Here is an 18,798-nt window from a genome sequence, read left to right on the forward strand (position 1 = left end):
ACTTTCTTCACATGTGCACGTGTTCATCCCTACTTCTTCTTGAAGAGTTTCTTAAATGAGCTCCTGAAGCCTCCTTTGTCCTGCTTCCGGCTCCTCTCGCTGAAGGGAGCGTGGCTGTTTTCCTCTGCTGCGCCTCTCCACTTGGCCTCGTCCCCCCAGGACTGGAGCCCAGGGTCCTGCTGGGGCCCAACACAGCGTTACTTGGGAGCTGCAGCGTTAACCTACATGCATGCGTTAACGTGCGACCCACGATGCTGAGCAGCCCGTGGAGGTCCTCGCTCTGCCGGTCGGCCTCCGCTCTGGCTGCCTTCCGGGACGGGGTGGAGCAGCCCTTGCTGCCCTTGCTGCCCTGCCGCTCCAGCTTGGCGTGGCTCCCCAGCCCCCGTTTCTGGACGTTGTCCGATGCGGGTCCGTCCAGACAGCTGACGGCGTTGTCCATCTGCAGCCCGTTCAGCGACTACACAGCAGAGCGCATGCATGAAGGCCTCTACGTGCAGCGGGTCTGCACACGGGCGCACACTCACCTTGCTCTTGCGCTGACTGGCCTGAAGGGGGCGATGCTGCGCGCGCCGCATCATCACGGCCTCGTCCGGGGACACGCAGCCTCGTTGGGGCAGCTTGCTGTAACCGTTCCTGTTGCGGGTGGCTGAGACGTTGGCCGCTCCCACGTGGTGGGACGCGGGGGGGGCTTTGGGGCACTTCACGAAGGCGATGTCGATGGAGGAATCTGAGGAGGCTGAAGAGCAGCGGTCGAACATGGAGACGTCATGGAGCGAGCCGCCTTCCTCATACAGGCTCTCCATCCCCGGAGGCTCTGGAGGAAGGAGGAACTCGCCGAGGGCGTCGGCCAGAGCTGAGCCTGGCTGAACCTGAGGGAACTCAGCGGCTCTAGAGGACAGATGATGCTGACAGGACACGGGAGCAACAGATGCCTCGCTCTCTGGGATGCTGCCAAGACCTGGAAACCACCAGTGGGTTGATTATCACAGGCCAAAGCGTCTGAGTCAAATACACACACGCACACACGCACACACACCTGCTGGTTTGTGGGTCCGTGAGTCGGGGCTGAAGAACGGATGCTGGGAGGCCCAGTCTCGGTCGTAGCCGTGGGTTTCTGGATCCTGCTCCCGATCCCAGTCCTGGAAACGGTGAGACTGGATCTGCTCCAGAAGCTGCTGCTTCCTGTGCTTCGCGTGGTTGGAACGCTCCCTGTGATGGACAGAGTCAGAGTCAGGAACCCTGTGGTTAGTGGCGGCTGAGCGGCTTCCTGGTACTTACAGCATGGCGCCGCTGCAGGGATACGGCGATCCGATGCTGTGGGTCTGAATCCCACTCTCCACCGTTTTCAGCAGCTGTTTCATGGTGGACCTGCAGGTACAGACACAGCTGTGACTCCTGCTCTCGGCCTCAAACCTCGACGTCACGTCTCGCTCGGTGCTCGGTGCGTCGCGACCTTCTGACCTCTTCACCTCCTTGCAGTTGTGCAGCAGCAGCTCCTGGTTGTGCTGGAGGAGGAGGTGGTGCTGAGCCGTGAAGGACCTGAACTGCTGGATGCACACCAGCAGCAGGTAGTAGTCCGGGTGCTCGGCCTCCGTCTGCCTCAGCAGCGCCTGCACACAGACGCGGCGTTAGCGCGGCGTTAGCGCGGCGTTAGCGCGGCGTTAGCGCGGCGTTAGCGCGGCGTTAGCGCGGCGCAGCTCTCGCAGCGCGTGCATCGGAAGCGCGTGTTTGTGGACCTGCAGCAGCTGCAGGTACTCGGGGATCCTCTGGACCGGCTGGAGCAGCAGGGCGTGAAGGGACGGTTTGGAGTCGTCCCCCATCATGTCGATCTGAAAGAAGCAGGCGGCTCATTACGGGAGGTCAGAGGTCAGCTGGGCCTCCACTCGGCCTGTTTACCTCCAGCAGGGCTGCAGAGCTGGAGGCCAGAACGTTGACGGCCGACAGACAGTCTGGAAGCTCCTTCAGGTAGGACACGTAAAAGTCCAGGAAGTCACTCTGTGGGCAGACGGACACAGGCTGTAAAGTGTGCAGACAGGCTGAGCTGTGCTGCTCTGGACACTCGCTGTCTCTGCTCAACATCTGGATTCCAGCTGTCAGCTGGAATGTGACGTTTCATTCATTGCGCATGTGGAGCTGAAGCTAACGAGTGTTTGTGCTTTACTTCTTTGCTGGTCAGCCGCATGAAAACATCTCCCATAATGCCTTGCCACTGGCATTTGAGCACGCGCTCCTGCAGGGTGTGAAGCAGCTCCAGGTGCTGCTGGATCAGAAACCTGAGCGAGCTCGGAAACGGGCTGAAAGGGAAGAGGAGAAAACCGGCTGAAGGAGCAGTTACAGCATTAAACGTGATGATAGGAAGCTGAGCTCCGCTGGGTTTCACCGTTTGTCTTTGGGCGTCAGCGCCTCGGAGCCGTTGAAGGAGATGTTGGCTTTGAGGAGCAGAGACAGGTGGGACACGTAAACCCGCTCGGACTCCAGCAGCTCCAGGGCTGCTCTCGACCTCTTACCTGCACACAGGAGCAGCCGTATGAGGGAGGTCCTGTGTGTGTGTGTGTGTGTGTGTGTGTGTGTGTGTGTGAGAGAGAGAGAGAGAGAGAGAGAGAGAGAGAGAGAGAGAGAGAGAGAGAGAGCGAGGCCGTACTGTTTTCACTGTGGGCGTCTGTGTCGTCTCTGCTGTTCTTCCTCTCTCCCCATGATTTGGATAGATATGCTCTCTGCTGCTGAGCCTCCTGCTCAGAGGAAGACGCTGAAACACGCACATGCACACACACACACACACACACACACGCACACACACACACACACACACACACACACACGGCTGTAAGCCCGGCTGCAGCAGGTGCGGCTGCGAGTGACCAGCCCTGACCCACTCTGTGTGGACGTGGTGCTCCTCTGTGGTGAGCCGCTGTGGGGCAGGTTGGACAGGAAGTGCTGGAGAACGCTGAGTTCTGATTGGCTGGGACCACAAAGGTGTTCGTCCCCCGGCGCCGCCAGCACGTCTGCCTTGGAGCCCTTTCTGCTGGTTTAGAGGTTGATTATAATAACAACGTGCGCCGCTGTGATGGAGACGTGCGCATGCTTCTACCTGTGTGGAAGAGTGATGATGTCCTTGTTGTCTGACTGGAGCAGGTCCATCCTCCGCTGAAGCTCCCTCTGTCTGCTGGACACGTCCCTGATGTGGAACACGGCCACGTTCAGCTCCTCCTGCAGGGTGAGCAGCATCAGCACCAGCGTCACAGCTCCAGGACATATGTACGTATTAGTTCACACGCATATTATAATACAGACTCTTAAAAGCCGCCTTGTGTCTGAGTGTTTGCTTCCTTCCTAATGAATGACATTAGCTCACAGTTTGACTCTAGATGCTTCACATTAGGTTCGAATGGACTGTGCATGTTTGCCTTGAAAGTGTTGAGCAAGTTCTTGAGGCCCATGATCTTGTCGTCCACGTCGGTCTGATGCGCCTGCAGCTTCTCCTCCAGGCTGTGGTCCCTGTGACGCAGGCCGTGCAGCTCCGTCAGGGCAGCGTGGAGCCCCTCGCGCAGCTCGTCCACCAGGCCCTGCAGCTACAGCGCCACAAGACATGAACATGAACTTTGAACTACGTCTACTTGTCAGCTGCATTTGTTCTGCTCCTCAGTCGCTGCCAAGACAGTATTTGCACATTGTTATTATTTCATTACTGTCTTTCATAAGGAACATCTCTTTAGCTGTGGTTTCTTTATCTTGTTCTCCTTTCCTTCTTCTCCACTCGTATTTGTCTTGTGTATGAATGATTTAATACTGAATTGGCTCCTGGGAACATGACACGGGTGGAAGCTGCTCTCTCGCTCTTATCTCTGCATCTCTCGCTCTCTCTCTCTCTCTAAGTCATGTGAAAGACATCAGGCCGCAGAGTGAATAGAGCCTCTGTCCTCTTCGCCCTCTGCTCTTCTTCCTCTGTGACGCTATCATCCTCCGGCGGCGTCTCTACACCTGGACGGGCCTCTTGAATTCCTCTGACAGCAGCTGTGCAAAGCTGTGCTTGAGTCACGGAGCGAGTGCGAATTTCAAATACAAATAAATCTCTGCCAATTTGTATTTACATAAAGTAAGTAAAATGATCGTACTGTTGTATTTATATGAGCCAGTGTCACAAACCACAGACTTGCCTGAAGGGGCTTTAAAATCTCTTGTGTTACAACAGCCTCTGTCTTTAGAGCCTAATGCATCTTAACCACATTTCCACTGTGCTTCTGCCACAAAACCGCACGCGTCCCCTCTTATGTGTGGACATAGCTGGGCTCATGCATGCAGTCCTGCAAATGCAAATGTAAAGAGAGATGAACGACCAGCCTGTGCTTTTATTTCCCCTGTCAGGCATGGATCACATATTTAACCCAAAGCGAAGACACTTTGACTGGTGCAGTTCAACACTGGACCAGTATTCACTTAAAAAACATGTTACAGGTCCTTTAATGAACCTGACTGATTCTTATCTCCCAATAAACAACACATATGATATAATGAATGCTGTTCTGTAGCTGCTGCGTTTGTTTACCCATCATCAGGTATCCGTGGAAACCCTGCATCATTTCCTGTCATGACCTGCCTGTGTACAGTTCACAGGCACTTCTCCAAGCATCCGGTCCGGACCATGGAAAAAAGTAAGAGACTTTGGTTTACTGGTTTTCTTACCTGAGCAAGTTCCCGCGCTGCCTCCTGAGCGCTTTTAGCTGGAGAAAACAAAGAGTCGGTCAATCACTCACACCAGCGACAGGCGACACGTGCACCAGACTCAGGCTGCTGCGTTACAGACGCTGTGTGTTCTTATTTACAGTCAACTTACATGCGTCGCACAGTAACTTGACTCTCACCTCAACACACCACAGGTGTGTTCTGTAAAAAGGCTCCCTGACGCACGTTTTGCTTTACTTCTAGTTGCAGTTTGCTGCTGTTCGTGTTCATGTATGACTGGACTTGGAAAGTCTGAGTTTGATGCATTTGCTGATTTGCATGTCCATTTAGAAATTAATATCTGATTCCAAAAGCACAATGATCCTGCTTGTTTGTGGAAATGTCCAGGCCGCTGGCGGCTTCGGAGCCGGCCGTCGCAGGCATAGATTATCATGCTCAACTCACAAGTCACAATGCAGCGCGTCTGTGCTGCTGTACGTAACACGTCTACGCCGAAAGAGCAGAAGAAGGAAAATGAAGTGTCTGACAACAGTCCTTTTGTGCTGAGGCAGATTTCCTCTTCCAGTCAGGCCTGATGAGCGTAGACCAGTAAGAGCTGGTGTCTCAGAGCGGCCGCAGACTTCAAGATTCAATTAATTATTGGAGAAATAATAAGACTCATGACTTCGCTCTGTATCTTACAATCGATTAATTGAACAGCATCTCTGCTAAAGCTCACAGCAGAAACGCTGGAGTAATTGGTTTCACAAAGTGACAATTAAAATGACCACATACTGTTTGTGATTCAGTTCCGGGATCCTGGTAACATACAAGCAAGAGACCAGTTACAGTAGATGCACATGGTGCAGTTTGATTAATTCACTGCTCCTCGTTGGCTGAAGGACACTTCCTGATTTACAGTGAATTACAGAACATTGAATTAAAACTTAATTTGATTTAATTTAATGAAAGATTGAAGATAAACCCTCACATACAAAAGCAAATCATCTATATTTAACCGAATGTTATTCATAAACTCCAGCTTCCTGATATTATTGCACAAACACAAACGTGTTTTCAGAAGCATCTTTGTTGCCACTGTGTAAAACAAACACTTTGATTCCATTCTGATGAATGTTGACGTTTTAAGGCAAACAGCTGTTTCCCTCAGACTCGAGAGCCTCTGTCCCAAAGAGCCGGTTCAAGCTTTGATTTACCTTCAGACTCGACTTCTGTCTTCTCTTCTGTTTCTTCTCTTCCATTTTCCATATTTAGATCCAGTCTGATCCGATCTACTTAACGGAGGTCCAATTTTAAAGTCCTTGTCCCCTAGAGACGGCTTCAGTGCGCTCATCTGCCTTGTTGTTTTCCTCTGAACGAGCCGATCCTTCCCTGTGATCACTTACATTCTGTCTTCCAAAGCATGTGAGTCCTATGATTTCCCTTTTGCACAAAAAGACCATTGTATATAGTGTATAGAGGGACAGAAGGAAGGATCAGGAGGAGAGAGAGAGTCATTTTGCTCACTATTCGGTCGCCTACTGTAGCAAACTTATTTGATTTAAGGAGGCATGACCGTCAGTTAATGATAATGATTCACAGCAGTGCTGATTACAGTAACAGTGAAGTATAATGCCACTTATTGCAGCGGTTTGTGGTTCTGTGTGTTGGTAGATTTTACAGTAGTCAACCAGTCTGTGTCTGATGCCTGGGAATCGCTTGTATCTCCTTTTATCCTTTACAAAATTTCTTCTTTCTTCTTTCTTCATTTCATAGGACAGTGTTGTGGAATCAGATTTAGGTTACCTGACTGGTGTCTTTAAGCTCGACTGGAGGAATTACTTGGCTAATTAGCTGCTTCATGGTCCACTGTACATTTGCTTTAGTGTTTGACTGGACGCCTGCTGTGGCCTGTAGCTGTAATTTATATTTACTGCATAATTAGGACTCTGCATGAACTTTAATGTGGTTAAAAGCGCTGATCCTCCATCAAATTAGGAGGGCCGGGGGTCATAGGTCAGTACTCGTTAAAAACACACAGGCAGGACACCTCCAGATACTGTATTCATCCCAAACCATCCTGCCAAATGAATTATGTGAACATTTAATCCACACAGTTTCCCCAGGATTGTTCAAGACCAAATCGGGTTTTCACTTCTGAATATCTGATTCTACTTACTACGACCACGTGTATGTACATGAGCCAGATAACGTGACAACCTCCTGTCTCGTGGTTCATTAGTCTCTCTGCTCATGTCAGTACTTCGCGTACGGGAAATCTATCTGTTCGTTCCAATAGGTCGGGCTTCATATCTGCAGAACGTGTGTGTTTGTAGTCTTAGTCCTCCTGTCTGTGGTGGACACAATAAGGCCTGAAGACAAATAGCTCAGCTGCTCCTCTTTGCAACAACAAACCTGTTTGTTACATCATTCCCTCACATCATCTGATTCTGGGGTTAGACATGAGCGTCTGCAAAGAAAGTCGTGTCCTGTTCAACAATGACTAAAAAGAGTAGGAGAAAATTGAATTTTCTTTCGTGTTTTTGCACCCATTTTGAGGAAATATCTGGTGTATCTGAAGAGAACATTACCTATGTATTAGAATATCCGTTTAATCAAATTGATTTTCTTAATGTATTATTATTATTATTGCTATTATTATTATTATACTAAAAATGATTTAGAACAATATAAATATAAATAAAACAAAACTAGTTCCGGATTGGTCACGTGACGAGGCGAAGCCGCGCGGCGCTCAGCTGACCGGAGGCTTCGGTGGAGGGAAGCTAACGTCGGTTGCTGCGTTGTCGTCGCCTCTGTGATGCAGTAGCGTGTTATTGTGGTCCTGCGGATGAAACATGGAGCGGCGCGGCTCGGACACGGACGTGGACGAGCAGGAGAAGCCGCTGCTTCACGGAGGACACGGCGACAAAGTGCAGAGAGGTAGAAACGCGTCCGTGGCTAATTAGCGAGCTAACGGTAGTGATGCGAGCTGGTCAATTAATAACTGTTGGGAAAACACGTCTCCAACTTATTTAACGGGCTTTTGTTGAGGCGGCCCTTTATTTAGAGAGGAAAACAATACAACGTCCACACAGAGGAGCTGCAGCAGCGAAGCAGATTTACTGAAACAGAAATACTCCACTACAAGTAAAACACATAGTGAGGGTTTATACGATAGTTGAACCCTCTGAATGTGGAACATTAAAATATAACAGCGTAAAGTCAATATTCAGGTAAACTACTGCTGCTTCAAAGATGTGTTTTAAACTTATTACTGCATTGTGTGCAATAGTTTTATAGCATAAATTCATGCGTATGAGGCTCATCGTCAGTGTGCGTCAGCAAACACACGTTTATTTGCCCTCCTCTAATCAGCTGACCTCCTGCACACCTGTGCTGTGCACAGATGATGCCATGTTAACGAGCCTGAGCCACGCGCTCATGTCACATGACGGCCCACCTCCAGTGTGAGTCACCACACCTGCAGTTCACCGGTGGAAATGCCACTTGGCTCCAAGTCACGAACGGTCCGAGCTCTGAAGGCTGCGCGTGAAGGACCAGGTCTACACTGGACCACACGGGTGAAACACGGCAGCCTGTGGCTCCATGCAGGCGCCGCAGGATAAGAGGCTATTGTCTTTGTTCAAAAAAGGAGGACAAGCTGCTTAACTTTAGTGCACGTTAGCATCACTGGTTTGCATAAGATCAGCACATTGTGCGGTTTATAGTTTAGCTATCGGCTACAGGGAAGAAGCCAGAGGTGAAATACTGAAGCAGCAGCAGCAGTTGGGTTTGTTCTCACCTATTCACGCTTGTCACTGTGCAGGAGGATACAGAGATAATGAACTATATATATATAGTCATATTGTGAAACACATGCGTCATTATCCTCCACCACAGCCTGTCGGTGTCCTGGCCCTTCACTTCTCTCTCTCTCCCCCCCTCCCCCCTCACTCCCTCCAGCCCCAGTGTGCTGCTCGTCCCGCTACGGCCTGGCGCTGCTCTCCTCCTATGGCTTCTTTGTTGTCTATTCGTTGCGGGTGAACCTCAGCGTGGCCATGGTGGACATGCTCAACAGCACCCACCAGGCCAGCGCCAACCACAGCACCTCGGTGTGCCCCGCTGATACCAACCCGCCCCAGCCCAAGCACAACCACACGGTGAGCAGAGCGTGTTCCCTCATGTCTGTGTGTTGTGTAATAAAGAACAGAGGCAGAGCTGGGTATTAACAGCTGAGACACTGTATCTGGTAACACATTATATTGTGGTTTACATCATCCTTACAGGCCAGTGTGTACAACTGGGACTCTGAGACGCAGGGCTGGATCTTGGGCTCCTTCTTCTACGGCTACATCCTGACGCAGATCCCTGGAGGATACCTGGCCGGCCGCTTCGGGCCCAAGTGGCTCATGGGCTTTGGGATCCTGGGAACTGTAGTTTTCACGCTGCTCACCCCTGTGGCTGCTGATCTCGGTGCAAGCTACCTAATTGCTGTCAGGGCACTGGAGGGGGTTGGAGAGGTGGGTGAAGTTGAATCCTAATCCTCCACTTATGCACACAAACACTTGCATACGATGTTTAAATATGTTAGAGCAGACAGATAATCCAGCACAAGAGATAATTGTAACTGATGGATGGAAATGGACAATTAGTCACAGCTGAGTGTCATTTGCTCTTGTTTGTCTTCAGGGAGTCACGTTTCCTGCAATGTACACCATGTGGGCAGCGTGGGCCCCTCCCCTGGAGAGGAGTCGGCTCCTCACCATTACCTACATTGGTAAGAAACAAAGAGAAAATGAAGAGAAATGAAGTACAGATATAGTAAAGACTATCTGTCTTTACTATATCTGTATTCAAACATTCTAAATACTGCTGGCGTGTGACGTGACTCCACTCCAGCTCTGTGCCCTGTAATTGCTCATGTTGACTGATGCTCTTATCGTTTTTTCATGTTTTATCCTCCCCCACAGGAGCCCAGCTGGGAACGGTCATTTCTCTGCCGCTGTCTGGGGAAATCTGCTTCTACCTGGACTGGACCTACGTCTTTTACATATTTGGTAAAAGAGCTGTGGTTTTATTAGTAATATAGAAATCCACTTAGGTGAAGTGTTGAAAACTGAAGTCAAGCAGATTTTTCACTTTTAGTGATTCAATATATAGTTATTGATGAGCAATAGAACTGAAAAGAATTGCTAACTTTAGTTTAACCTCTGATGCAAAAAAACATTATATACAATCAATAAATTAGTAAGAAATAAGTCAGTGTAAGTGTTGTCCTAAATTTATGGAAACAGATATCTCATTTAACTGATGCACGCGTATGTTGAAGCTCTCAGGTGATTTTCTTGTGACTTTCCATTTAATACTTGAACCACAGTGGGTTTTTCTTTTTAACCAGATTGTTAGATCAGCCTTTTCCACTGTCTCTTCCTGTTTTTCTTTTCTTTCTATGGAAACAAGTATTTAGCAAGTTTATGTAGAAAATGTGCTTACAGAGGGAACCGCTGCAGAAGTTCTGCTTTTAGAGGTGTATCAGGCACTAAAATCTGGTTTAAGTAGAAAGAATGAGCGGCTCACAATGTGACTCTGCCTTCGTGTGTTCAGGCGCTGTGGGTCTAGTGTGGTTCGTCTTGTGGATCTTCCTCGTCTTTGATAGTCCAAACACTCATCCACGCATATCTGAGCAGGAGAGACTGTACATCACCAACTCACTTAGGCACGAGGTAACACCAGAAACCACACTGGAAATAAACACGCAGCAGAGTTGGATTTGTGACGTGAATAAAAGCAAATGTATTTTTCATAAACATGAAACACACATTCTGGTAGTAAAGTTTATTTTGAGACTTAGGTAATAAATTGCAGTTATTGATGTGAAATTGTAGTCGATGCCTGAACGCCATGTTGTCAGATGACGCTGTTATTTAACACTCTAAACAGCAGCAGCGCTTCTACTCGGCATCTCATCTGTTATCTGATATCACTTGTTGCATAATGTTGCCATTCAGCAGAGTTTGGTTCTCAGTCAGTCGCACACCAGAGATGACAGAAAACTGTTGATAAAGTAGCATTTTCCTACTCTGAATGCCACATCTATAACATGACTGTGCTCTGTGCTACCCAGCTGTCCACGTCAGCAGACCACATCCCCTGGAGAGCCATAGTGACATCCACGCCACTGTGGGCCATTGTCGTAGCTCACTTCTCCTACAACTGGACCTTCTACACCCTCCTCACGCTGCTGCCGACCTACATGAGCGACATACTGCAGTTCAGCATCCAGAAGGTCTTGTTGATCACACAAAGCATTTAATTTAACACCGGCAACAGTAATGGTGAGATGGTGGGTTTCAAAGTGCCGTGTTCCCTATAGAACGGTATCGTGTCTGCGCTGCCGTACTTGGGCTGTGCTGTGTTCGCTGTGCTGAGTGGCCAGGTGGCCGATTACCTACGGGAAACCTGCCACTACCCCACGGTGAATGTCAGGAAGCTCTTCTCGCTTATTGGTAAAGGATCAGAGGGATCACAACTGAAGCTGAAGAGGCTGGACAGGCATTTATTCCAGGGTTTGTGCTTTGCTGTGCAGGTATGGTTGGACCTGCGGTGTTCCTGGTGGCAGCAGGATACACAGGCTGCAACTACACCTTGGCTGTGACCTTCCTCACGCTCTCCTCTTCTCTGGGTGGAGTGTCAGCTTCTGGCTTCAACATCAACCACCTTGACATCGCCCCCTCGTGAGTTTGCCTCGCTTCTTCTTACAGTCAAATAATCTCTGGCTCAAAATCTAAATCTGAATATTCTCATAATGCACATTTTTTAATTTAAAAAATAATTTAATATATACACATTGTAAAAAAAGTGATGTTTAATAATAAGGAACAGTTAAACTGATGTTGACAGTAAATATAGACGATGCAGATGTGATATCAATGTGCAGTAGAAGTGCTGGTATCACATTTGATTATGCCTAAAGCACAGTTTTCGCTTTGAAATACACAAACACATTTAGTCAAAGCTTCGGACTTTGGTAGAAAAAAATCCAAGAAGCTAAGTGAACCATTCAACACAACTAATGTCAGCAGGATATGTAAATTAATGCTTGAAAGTAAAGTTTCACATAACAAGTAGAGTTTCCATCAAAAATGTTTTTTACAATTCAGAATATAAAATGACTTAAATAGATCAAGTTAGTTTTCTTTTTGAGCAGCAGTAAAAATACAACAAAATACAACAAAACAAAACTGTTCAAATAACATCTAACAGTGTTTCATCCAGTGAAGCTGCAGCTGCAGCCCTAAAGTTTTACTACCTCTGCATTTGCCTTTACAGGTATGCTGGCATTCTGCTGGGCATCACCAACACCTTTGCCACCATTCCTGGCATGGTGGGACCAGTCATAGCACGATCCCTCACCAGCCACGTAAGCAACACATGCACACTAACACATGAGACACTACAGCACCAGCCTCCATTCTATAAACTGCTGTTTGGAAGTAAAGTATGACTGTAGCTTGATGTGTAGATGCTTCTCACTGCTGCTTTGAACTGAGATCACTGGAGGTGTCCTGACCTCTACGCAGGACATTGGCTTGATGTTCCATGTCCTAATAGGTTTAGCTCTGGATTAACAGAGTTCACATTTGGCCACCAGAGGGCACTAATGCTCCTCTACAACTGTGTCACACCCACTTTACCTGGAGGGTCACTGTAAATTAGCATTTAAAATTAAAATCATACACTAGTTAATTTTGGCCCTGAGGATTTTATGATCTAGTGGGTGCTAATTACCTACAATACTGTCCTTTAGAACACAATACCAGAATGGAAGACTGTCTTCTACATCGCCGCCGCCATCAACACGTTTGGAGCGATATTCTATGGGCTGTTTGGTCGAGGCACCGTGCAGCCCTGGGCAGTCCACACCTCCTACTCCCACGGCGACGGAAGCTGAGGACTAAACATGAGCCGAAGAGGAGTCGGTATATTCAAGTGTCAACCATGGCCAACGGGTAATTCCAGTAAAATTTGTTGTAGCTGTGCAGATAATCCTCACAGCACCGCGACCAATGCAGCAGCCATCACACCTTTAACCAGATGAGTGCAGGTACCTCAGGCCATTATCAGAGGAACCTGGAGACACACTGAAAGATTCCAGTTAGATATGTTTGACACAAATGTTTTAGGGCAAAAATAAAGACTGAGCTGAGAAAATAAAATTACTTGTATGTTAAGATTTAAACTCACTCGACTGAAGAGACTGTAGCTAGTTTAACAGTTTAACTACTGCTACCTGGTTTTTGATAAAACCTGTTGTAAATGAACTATGAAAGACAAACTGTTAAAATAGTTACGTCTTGTTCTTAATGTTTACCTCAGCTCAATCTTTGTTCCTGCCAAAATTTAGCTTGGTTCAATTTATAGCAACAGGTAAATCAAATTAGCTTTGTATTTGCTTATATACTTTAGGTTTCCGTACACAAGTTTGGGACAACACGAAAGGTGTTAGCTTGCAACCCCTAAGTGCCAGTAAGTGTCCTTAAAGGGTTAAAGGTTCACCTGCACCGTGCACACACACTTTGGGAAAATGCCTTAGTCATGGTGCAGAATGATTTTATAGCTCTTAGCCTTTAATGTTGTCATGTTAAGGGACTTTTACGTTTAGGCCAGGTTATGTCAACCAGGGACCTCTTCTATTGTGGATAGCATTAACTAATGAACACTGAAATTGCAGGTTATATTTTTACTCATTAACACCAAGAGGACACTACGGTGAGAGTGCTTTAAAGAGGTCTCTGGTGGACAAACAGTCTTCAGTTGAAGGATTTGCACATTGTGTCAAGTCTCAGGTATCTTAAAGATTGAAGAGGCAGTTTACATATTAGTTAATTGACATCTAAAAAGGGTTTTAAAAGGGACTTAAAATACAGTCACATCTCTTTAATGTCCATTTATTGCTGTGGCCAGCAGTTAAATGTGAGCTGTCAGGTCACATGATGACTGCAGCCACAAGATAAAAGTAGCAGCAGCATCATCCCAACATAAGTAATGAACTTGTGCCTTACTACATTAGCTCAAAATGTGGTTAAGATAATTCAGGACTGTAGCCTCATTGTCGACATTAAGGACTTTTATGTTTATAAAATAAAGGGATTTTTGTATAATTGAAATCACTGTTAATCTTGCTGGAAATGTTCCAGAAATGTTATAATGTAAATACTTCATAAACAGCTATGCTCCAGTCTAATGTGTCCTTTCTTTACTAATGGCTCCTTTGACACTGATGTCCAACAGAACATCATACCCCTGTTTATACCCTAACCCTATTTGAAAAATGAGACATTTGGGTTAAATAACCTTGAGAACTAAATAATTGAGCATTTTAATAGTTGGAAGAAGCTGATCACAAACAGAACACACTGTTCTCCAGTCTCTGGATGCTCAAAGGTTTCACTCTACTTACACTAATCTCAGAGCGCACTCACTACGGGGCGCTTCTCTAGCCGCACTGACATAATACCCCTTTAAAATACATAATACGATTAAAAAGGGCTCTTGTGAACTCGTTGGGGGATTTAACACCTCGGTGTTTCCTGCAGTGAAAGCCACCAGACAGACGCGTGTTAAAGACGTCCAGGGCGCCGGGTTCACTTTTAATCTACCTGCGGCGCGTGGCGGAAGCCGCAGAGTTTAATTTGTTCTACCACGAGTACAAACAGATTCAAATGGGGCCGTATATAAAAAAACTCCAGTTAATACAGTTGGTTAAAATATTACAGTTCCTCAGTGTATGATTCCCAAGAACAAGAATACTCTGAAAGCGACCTTTCTGATCTTGACCTTGTGATGTCATTTATAAATTACGGACTAGACGCGTTTCGAAGCTGATCACTATATTTTGCGTGAAAGCACGTTCACCCGACGAGTGATGCCACGACCCACGACCGGCGTGTTTACGGTAACTTCTCCTCGCCTCCCGTTGCGATGCTGCGCTGCCGCGGGTGCGCGCAATTACGCAATCCCCCCGCCTGTCCCGTGCGCAGTAACCGGATGAGCGTCTCCTCGGCTTCTCCTGTCCTGCAGCCAACCCGGCACCGGCCATCGCTCAGGTACGACACAGGCACGGAACGAGGCATAAACGCCCTTTTCCCTTTAATCTGATGCTACTCAGGAAAGCGTTCCCTCAGCGGCTCGGTTTCCAGGCAGCGCAAAGGCAACGACTGTTGTGATGCAGAGAAGCGGCCGGTGGCGGATGCGCGTGCAGGCGCCGGACGATAGAACACGGGACGAGTGACGCTCCTGGGGAATTCTTCAGACGCGGGATTTGGCGCAGAATGCGCGCTAATGTCTGCGGCACCTTCAGTGCGTTAAAAGGCGCACTGCGGCAGCCGTCGTGACGTTGCGCGAGTTAAATGCGCGCATGTAAATGGCCGCTCGCGCTGGCACCGAGTTCACCTGGACGACCCGTCTGTAGGGATTCATGTTACAGTCGGATTAAGCTACTGACCGTCAGCCTGACGCAGTCTACAATCAGACCGATTCTACTTTAGTTCGCCTCCGATCTGCAGTATTTACATAAAAGTGCACCCGTTCATTTAACCCTGTTTACTCCGCATGCACCTATGTGCAATGCGCCGAACAATGCATGAGAAATGGCTGCGACGCTGGCTGTGGACACAACCTGACAAAATGGAGGATTCTACCTTGAAATGAGGCTCTAGTGGCTCTGAGGAAAGGAGGACGGGTTGTGATGTGTCAGCGACACAGTGGAGCAGCGATGACATGAGAGCAGGCTGGATGTGAGGAGGGCAGCAGGGGTGTGGATGGGTGGATGGAGGAGGGGCTGAGGAATGTGTGTCTGGCGCAGTTCAGTTGATGCCACAAACTCAGGAAAACACCCAGAGCATTTCAGACATGTCACTTTGAGGCATCCATGACAAGAACAACTAATCAAAGAACTACAGCGGCCAGTCTTGTTTACCTCTGTCAGGTGTGAAGGCAGCAGCAGTGGTGTCTACATATTTACTTTCCAGCTGCAGAACCCATTCATTCACACTAATGAACACAGTTTTACCTCCTTAAAAATCCTTAAGATTCTCATAAAACAGATCATAACAATGAATGTTTCTTTCTTTAAACCCTGGCTTCATCGACAGACCGTGTCCTGATCTCAGCCACCATGGGAAAAGAGAAACTGCACATTAATATTGTGGTGATTGGCCACGTGGACTCAGGCAAGTCCACCACCACCGGCCACCTCATCTACAAGTGTGGGGGCATCGACAAAAGAACCATTGAGAAGTTTGAAAAGGAAGCTGCCGAGGTAAGAAGATGCCTCCTTTAATCATTTGTCATCACGATAAGGATCCTCACATACTGTATAAACCATAAGCTACGCTAACAAACACAAAGGGCAAAATCGTAGAGTCTGTTTAGATTATGCTGCATGTCACAGCTAAACACAACATCCATCCTAGATGGGAAAAGGATCGTTCAAGTATGCGTGGGTGCTGGACAAGCTGAAGGCAGAGAGGGAGCGCGGCATTACCATCGACATCTCACTGTGGAAGTTTGAAACCAGCAAGTACTACGTGACCATCATCGATGCTCCGGGTCACAGGGACTTCATCAAGAACATGATCACTGGGACCTCACAGGTGTGTAACACGAGCGGTCAAACATCCTAGAAGCACTCCCTGCTGTGGGGTAGAGCTGTTAAATCCTTTTAAGGCCTCTGAGTAAATATCCCTTAAGAATAGAGATCGAACTTTGACCTCTCAGAACGTTCCTCACTCCTAAAACCAGAGCTACTGCTTTGAGCCGACGCATCCTCTGTTTCTCCAGGCAGATTGCGCTGTGCTGATCGTGGCAGCTGGCGTGGGAGAGTTCGAGGCAGGTATTTCTAAGAATGGCCAGACCCGTGAGCACGCCCTGCTGGCCTACACTCTGGGGGTGAAGCAGCTCATTGTGGGCGTCAACAAGATGGACTCCACGGAGCCCAACTATAGCCAGAAACGCTACGAGGAAATCGTGAAAGAAGTGAGCACCTACATTAAGAAGATCGGCTACAACCCAGACACCGTCGCCTTCGTTCCCATTTCAGGCTGGAATGGAGACAACATGCTTGAGCCCAGTCCCAATGTAAGTAGCACATAACAATACAGATGTCCAAAAGGCTGCAACGACAGCAACAATGTTAGTCAGTTATGTCAGTTTAAGTTAGGTCAAGTTTAAAACTAGTTTTCCAACAATGAACTGCAACAAACAGTGACTCTTCTAGGATCCCAACAACTGTATAAATGTCTTTTCTTTAGATGACATGGTTTAAGGGGTGGAAGATCAATAGGAAAGAAGGCAATGCATCAGGGACGACTTTACTAGAGGCTCTGGATGCTATCCAGCCCCCCACCCGTCCAACAGACAAACCACTGCGTCTGCCCCTGCAGGACGTCTATAAGATAGGAGGCATGTAATGACTAGGACAGACAATATGTACAAACTGTGCAAATGTTCTCTGAACATGTCTTATGAAGCAATACTCACCTGACGACATGGCTCAATAGCTGGAATAACTCTCTCCCAGGCATTGGAACCGTGCCCGTGGGCCGCGTGGAGACGGGCATACTGAAGCCTGGCATGGTGGTGACCTTTGCCCCCGTCAACGTAACCACCGAGGTGAAGTCTGTGGAGATGCACCACGAGGCGCTGACTGAGGCCCTCCCCGGCGACAATGTGGGCTTCAATGTCAAGAACGTGTCCGTCAAAGACATTCGCCGGGGCAATGTGGCCGGCGACAGCAAGAACGACCCGCCACAGGAAGCTGCCAACTTCACCGCTCAGGTAACGATGGCAAAGGAAGAAGCAAACAAACAAATCTATGACCAAGAACAGCAGGAAAGCAGGAAAAGAAAAGTTTTCACGCCGTCCCTGTTCTGTTTGCTTCGCAGGTGATCATTCTTAACCACCCAGGACAGATCAGTGCTGGGTATGCCCCTGTGCTCGACTGTCACACTGCTCACATCGCCTGCAAGTTTGCTGAGCTCAAGGAAAAGATTGATCGTCGCTCTGGCAAAAAGCTGGAGGATAATCCAAAAGCCCTGAAGTCTGGAGATGCTGCTATTGTCGATATGATTCCTGGCAAGCCGATGTGTGTAGAGAGCTTCTCTGAGTACCCCCCGCTGGGTAAGATCCGATGTGGAGGTTTGGCTTCAATTAAAGCCGGAATGAAAGCTTAAGGAAGCGCTGGATGAAACATCACCTAAAAGCTTTTCCCCCGTTCTGTCTCCTCACGCTGCAGGTCGCTTTGCTGTGCGTGACATGCGTCAGACTGTGGCTGTTGGTGTGATTAAAGGCGTGGAGAAGAAGGTCTCCACCACTGGGAAGATTACCAAGTCAGCCCAGAAGGCCCAGAGGAACAAATGAATGTTGTGCTACACTGCCGACCCCAAGGTCTCCCAGGGCAGGACATCCATCACCCAACTCCATCCTACAATTGGCTGCTTCAACCTAATAATCAAAGACTGGTTAATCATCACGATGCATCGCAAGAGCATTCGAAGGAAAGAACAACATTTAGATCTTGGTCCTTGAGGCAGCACTCAGGACTCATTTCATGGGTTAGATTATCATTCTGTACAATGTAATATCAAACCGTTTTAAATGTGCACTGCTGACTAGGTTTGTGGCAATACCTTGGTGTGATGCTGAGAACACAGAACAACTATATGTAACTTCATTTCTGGAGTGCAGCTGCTGGTCTTGTTACACTGTTCTTGTCTTGCTTTTAGTGTTTGTTTGCAACTACACGATGCTCTGTTTGACTCTATGGTAAAAGGGTCAAAGTACGGTCTTTTAAGTAATAGATTCGTAGAGCGTAGTGATTTACTGTGTCTAAGCTTTAAACAGCACTTAAAACAAATGGTCCAAATTGTCCTTTGAGGGACTCGGGGTAGACCACATGTTTCTTAAAGCACTTTGATTGACATTCTGCTAACTTTGCACTTGCACTGGGGAAGTTTAAATTAACATAAAGCTACAGCACCTTAATGTAACATGGCATGAGCCTTTTGCAGCATTAAACATGTTTCAACCAAAATGTTGCTCTGTGGTTGTTCACTGGACTGTTTTTGAATGAATGAC

General features: G+C 47.7%; 3 protein-coding genes across 8 annotated transcripts in view; 2 read left to right on the forward strand and 1 right to left on the reverse strand.

Moving 5' to 3' along the window:
• Window positions 1-6,093, reverse strand: part of arhgef33 (Rho guanine nucleotide exchange factor (GEF) 33) — a 7,111-nt gene extending 1,018 nt beyond the window's left edge. Inside the window, exons 1-16 of one of the 5 annotated variants that reach the window (XM_055502391.1) lie at window positions 5,877-6,093; window positions 4,681-4,718; window positions 3,405-3,569; window positions 3,089-3,207; window positions 2,874-3,022; window positions 2,642-2,746; window positions 2,381-2,507; window positions 2,162-2,294; window positions 1,897-1,995; window positions 1,737-1,829; window positions 1,462-1,610; window positions 1,279-1,368; window positions 1,037-1,209; window positions 525-958; window positions 251-457; window positions 34-179 (exon numbers count right to left, since the gene is read on the reverse strand). In XM_055502391.1, coding sequence (XP_055358366.1) covers window positions 34-179; window positions 251-457; window positions 525-958; window positions 1,037-1,209; window positions 1,279-1,368; window positions 1,462-1,610; window positions 1,737-1,829; window positions 1,897-1,995; window positions 2,162-2,294; window positions 2,381-2,507; window positions 2,642-2,746; window positions 2,874-3,022; window positions 3,089-3,207; window positions 3,405-3,569; window positions 4,681-4,718; window positions 5,877-5,928 — 2,279 coding nt within the window. In that variant the 5' untranslated portion in view covers window positions 5,929-6,093. The other 4 variants (XM_055502392.1, XM_029175449.3, XM_029175450.3 and 1 more) reach the window with 4 other exon arrangements.
• A 1,289-nt stretch (window positions 6,094-7,382) lies between these two features.
• slc17a5 (solute carrier family 17 member 5) lies at window positions 7,383-13,901 on the forward strand. The gene is made up of 11 exons (XM_029175650.3): window positions 7,383-7,602; window positions 8,626-8,822; window positions 8,949-9,182; window positions 9,352-9,439; window positions 9,633-9,719; window positions 10,267-10,385; window positions 10,787-10,948; window positions 11,036-11,168; window positions 11,249-11,396; window positions 11,992-12,082; window positions 12,470-13,901. The coding sequence occupies exons 1-11, from the start codon at window positions 7,518-7,520 to the stop codon at window positions 12,611-12,613; spliced, it is 1,488 nt and encodes a 495-aa protein (XP_029031483.1). The 5' UTR covers window positions 7,383-7,517; the 3' UTR covers window positions 12,614-13,901.
• A 698-nt stretch (window positions 13,902-14,599) lies between these two features.
• On the forward strand, window positions 14,600-18,754 carry eef1a1a (eukaryotic translation elongation factor 1 alpha 1a). 2 transcript variants are annotated; one of them, XM_029175652.3, is made up of 8 exons: window positions 14,600-14,768; window positions 15,816-15,982; window positions 16,137-16,316; window positions 16,504-16,800; window positions 16,974-17,124; window positions 17,243-17,499; window positions 17,607-17,841; window positions 17,957-18,754. In XM_029175652.3, exons 2-8 carry the CDS (start codon window positions 15,839-15,841, stop codon window positions 18,079-18,081), a joined length of 1,389 nt encoding a protein of 462 aa, XP_029031485.1. In that variant the 5' UTR covers window positions 14,600-14,768; window positions 15,816-15,838; the 3' UTR covers window positions 18,082-18,754. The 2 variants fall into 2 exon arrangements, with proteins under 2 accessions (XP_029031485.1, XP_029031486.1); XM_029175653.3 differs by lacking the exon at window positions 14,600-14,768 and adding an exon at window positions 14,796-15,458.
• The last annotated feature ends 44 nt before the right edge of the window (window positions 18,755-18,798 follow it).

This window comes from Betta splendens, chromosome 15 (assembly GCF_900634795.4).
Source record: "Betta splendens chromosome 15, fBetSpl5.4, whole genome shotgun sequence".
Taxonomy (NCBI): Eukaryota; Metazoa; Chordata; class Actinopteri; order Anabantiformes; family Osphronemidae; genus Betta; species Betta splendens.

What these genes read in the sequence shown, in the direction of transcription:
- eef1a1a (XM_029175652.3), top strand. Translation starts at nt 15,839, where the DNA reads ATGGGAAAAGAGAAACTGCACATTAATATTGTGGTGATTGGCCACGTG. An exon ending in CTGCCAACTTCACCGCTCAG is followed by an intron (nt 17,500 to 17,606) that starts GTAACGATGGCA and finishes TTTGCTTCGCAG; the next exon opens with GTGATCATTCTTAACCACCC. An exon ending in CTCTGAGTACCCCCCGCTGG is followed by an intron (nt 17,842 to 17,956) that starts GTAAGATCCGAT and finishes CTCACGCTGCAG; the next exon opens with GTCGCTTTGCTGTGCGTGAC.
- slc17a5 (XM_029175650.3), top strand. Translation starts at nt 7,518, where the DNA reads ATGGAGCGGCGCGGCTCGGACACGGACGTGGACGAGCAGGAGAAGCCG. An exon ending in CTACGTCTTTTACATATTTG is followed by an intron (nt 9,720 to 10,266) that starts GTAAAAGAGCTG and finishes TCGTGTGTTCAG; the next exon opens with GCGCTGTGGGTCTAGTGTGG. An exon ending in CACGATCCCTCACCAGCCAC is followed by an intron (nt 12,083 to 12,469) that starts GTAAGCAACACA and finishes ACTGTCCTTTAG; the next exon opens with AACACAATACCAGAATGGAA.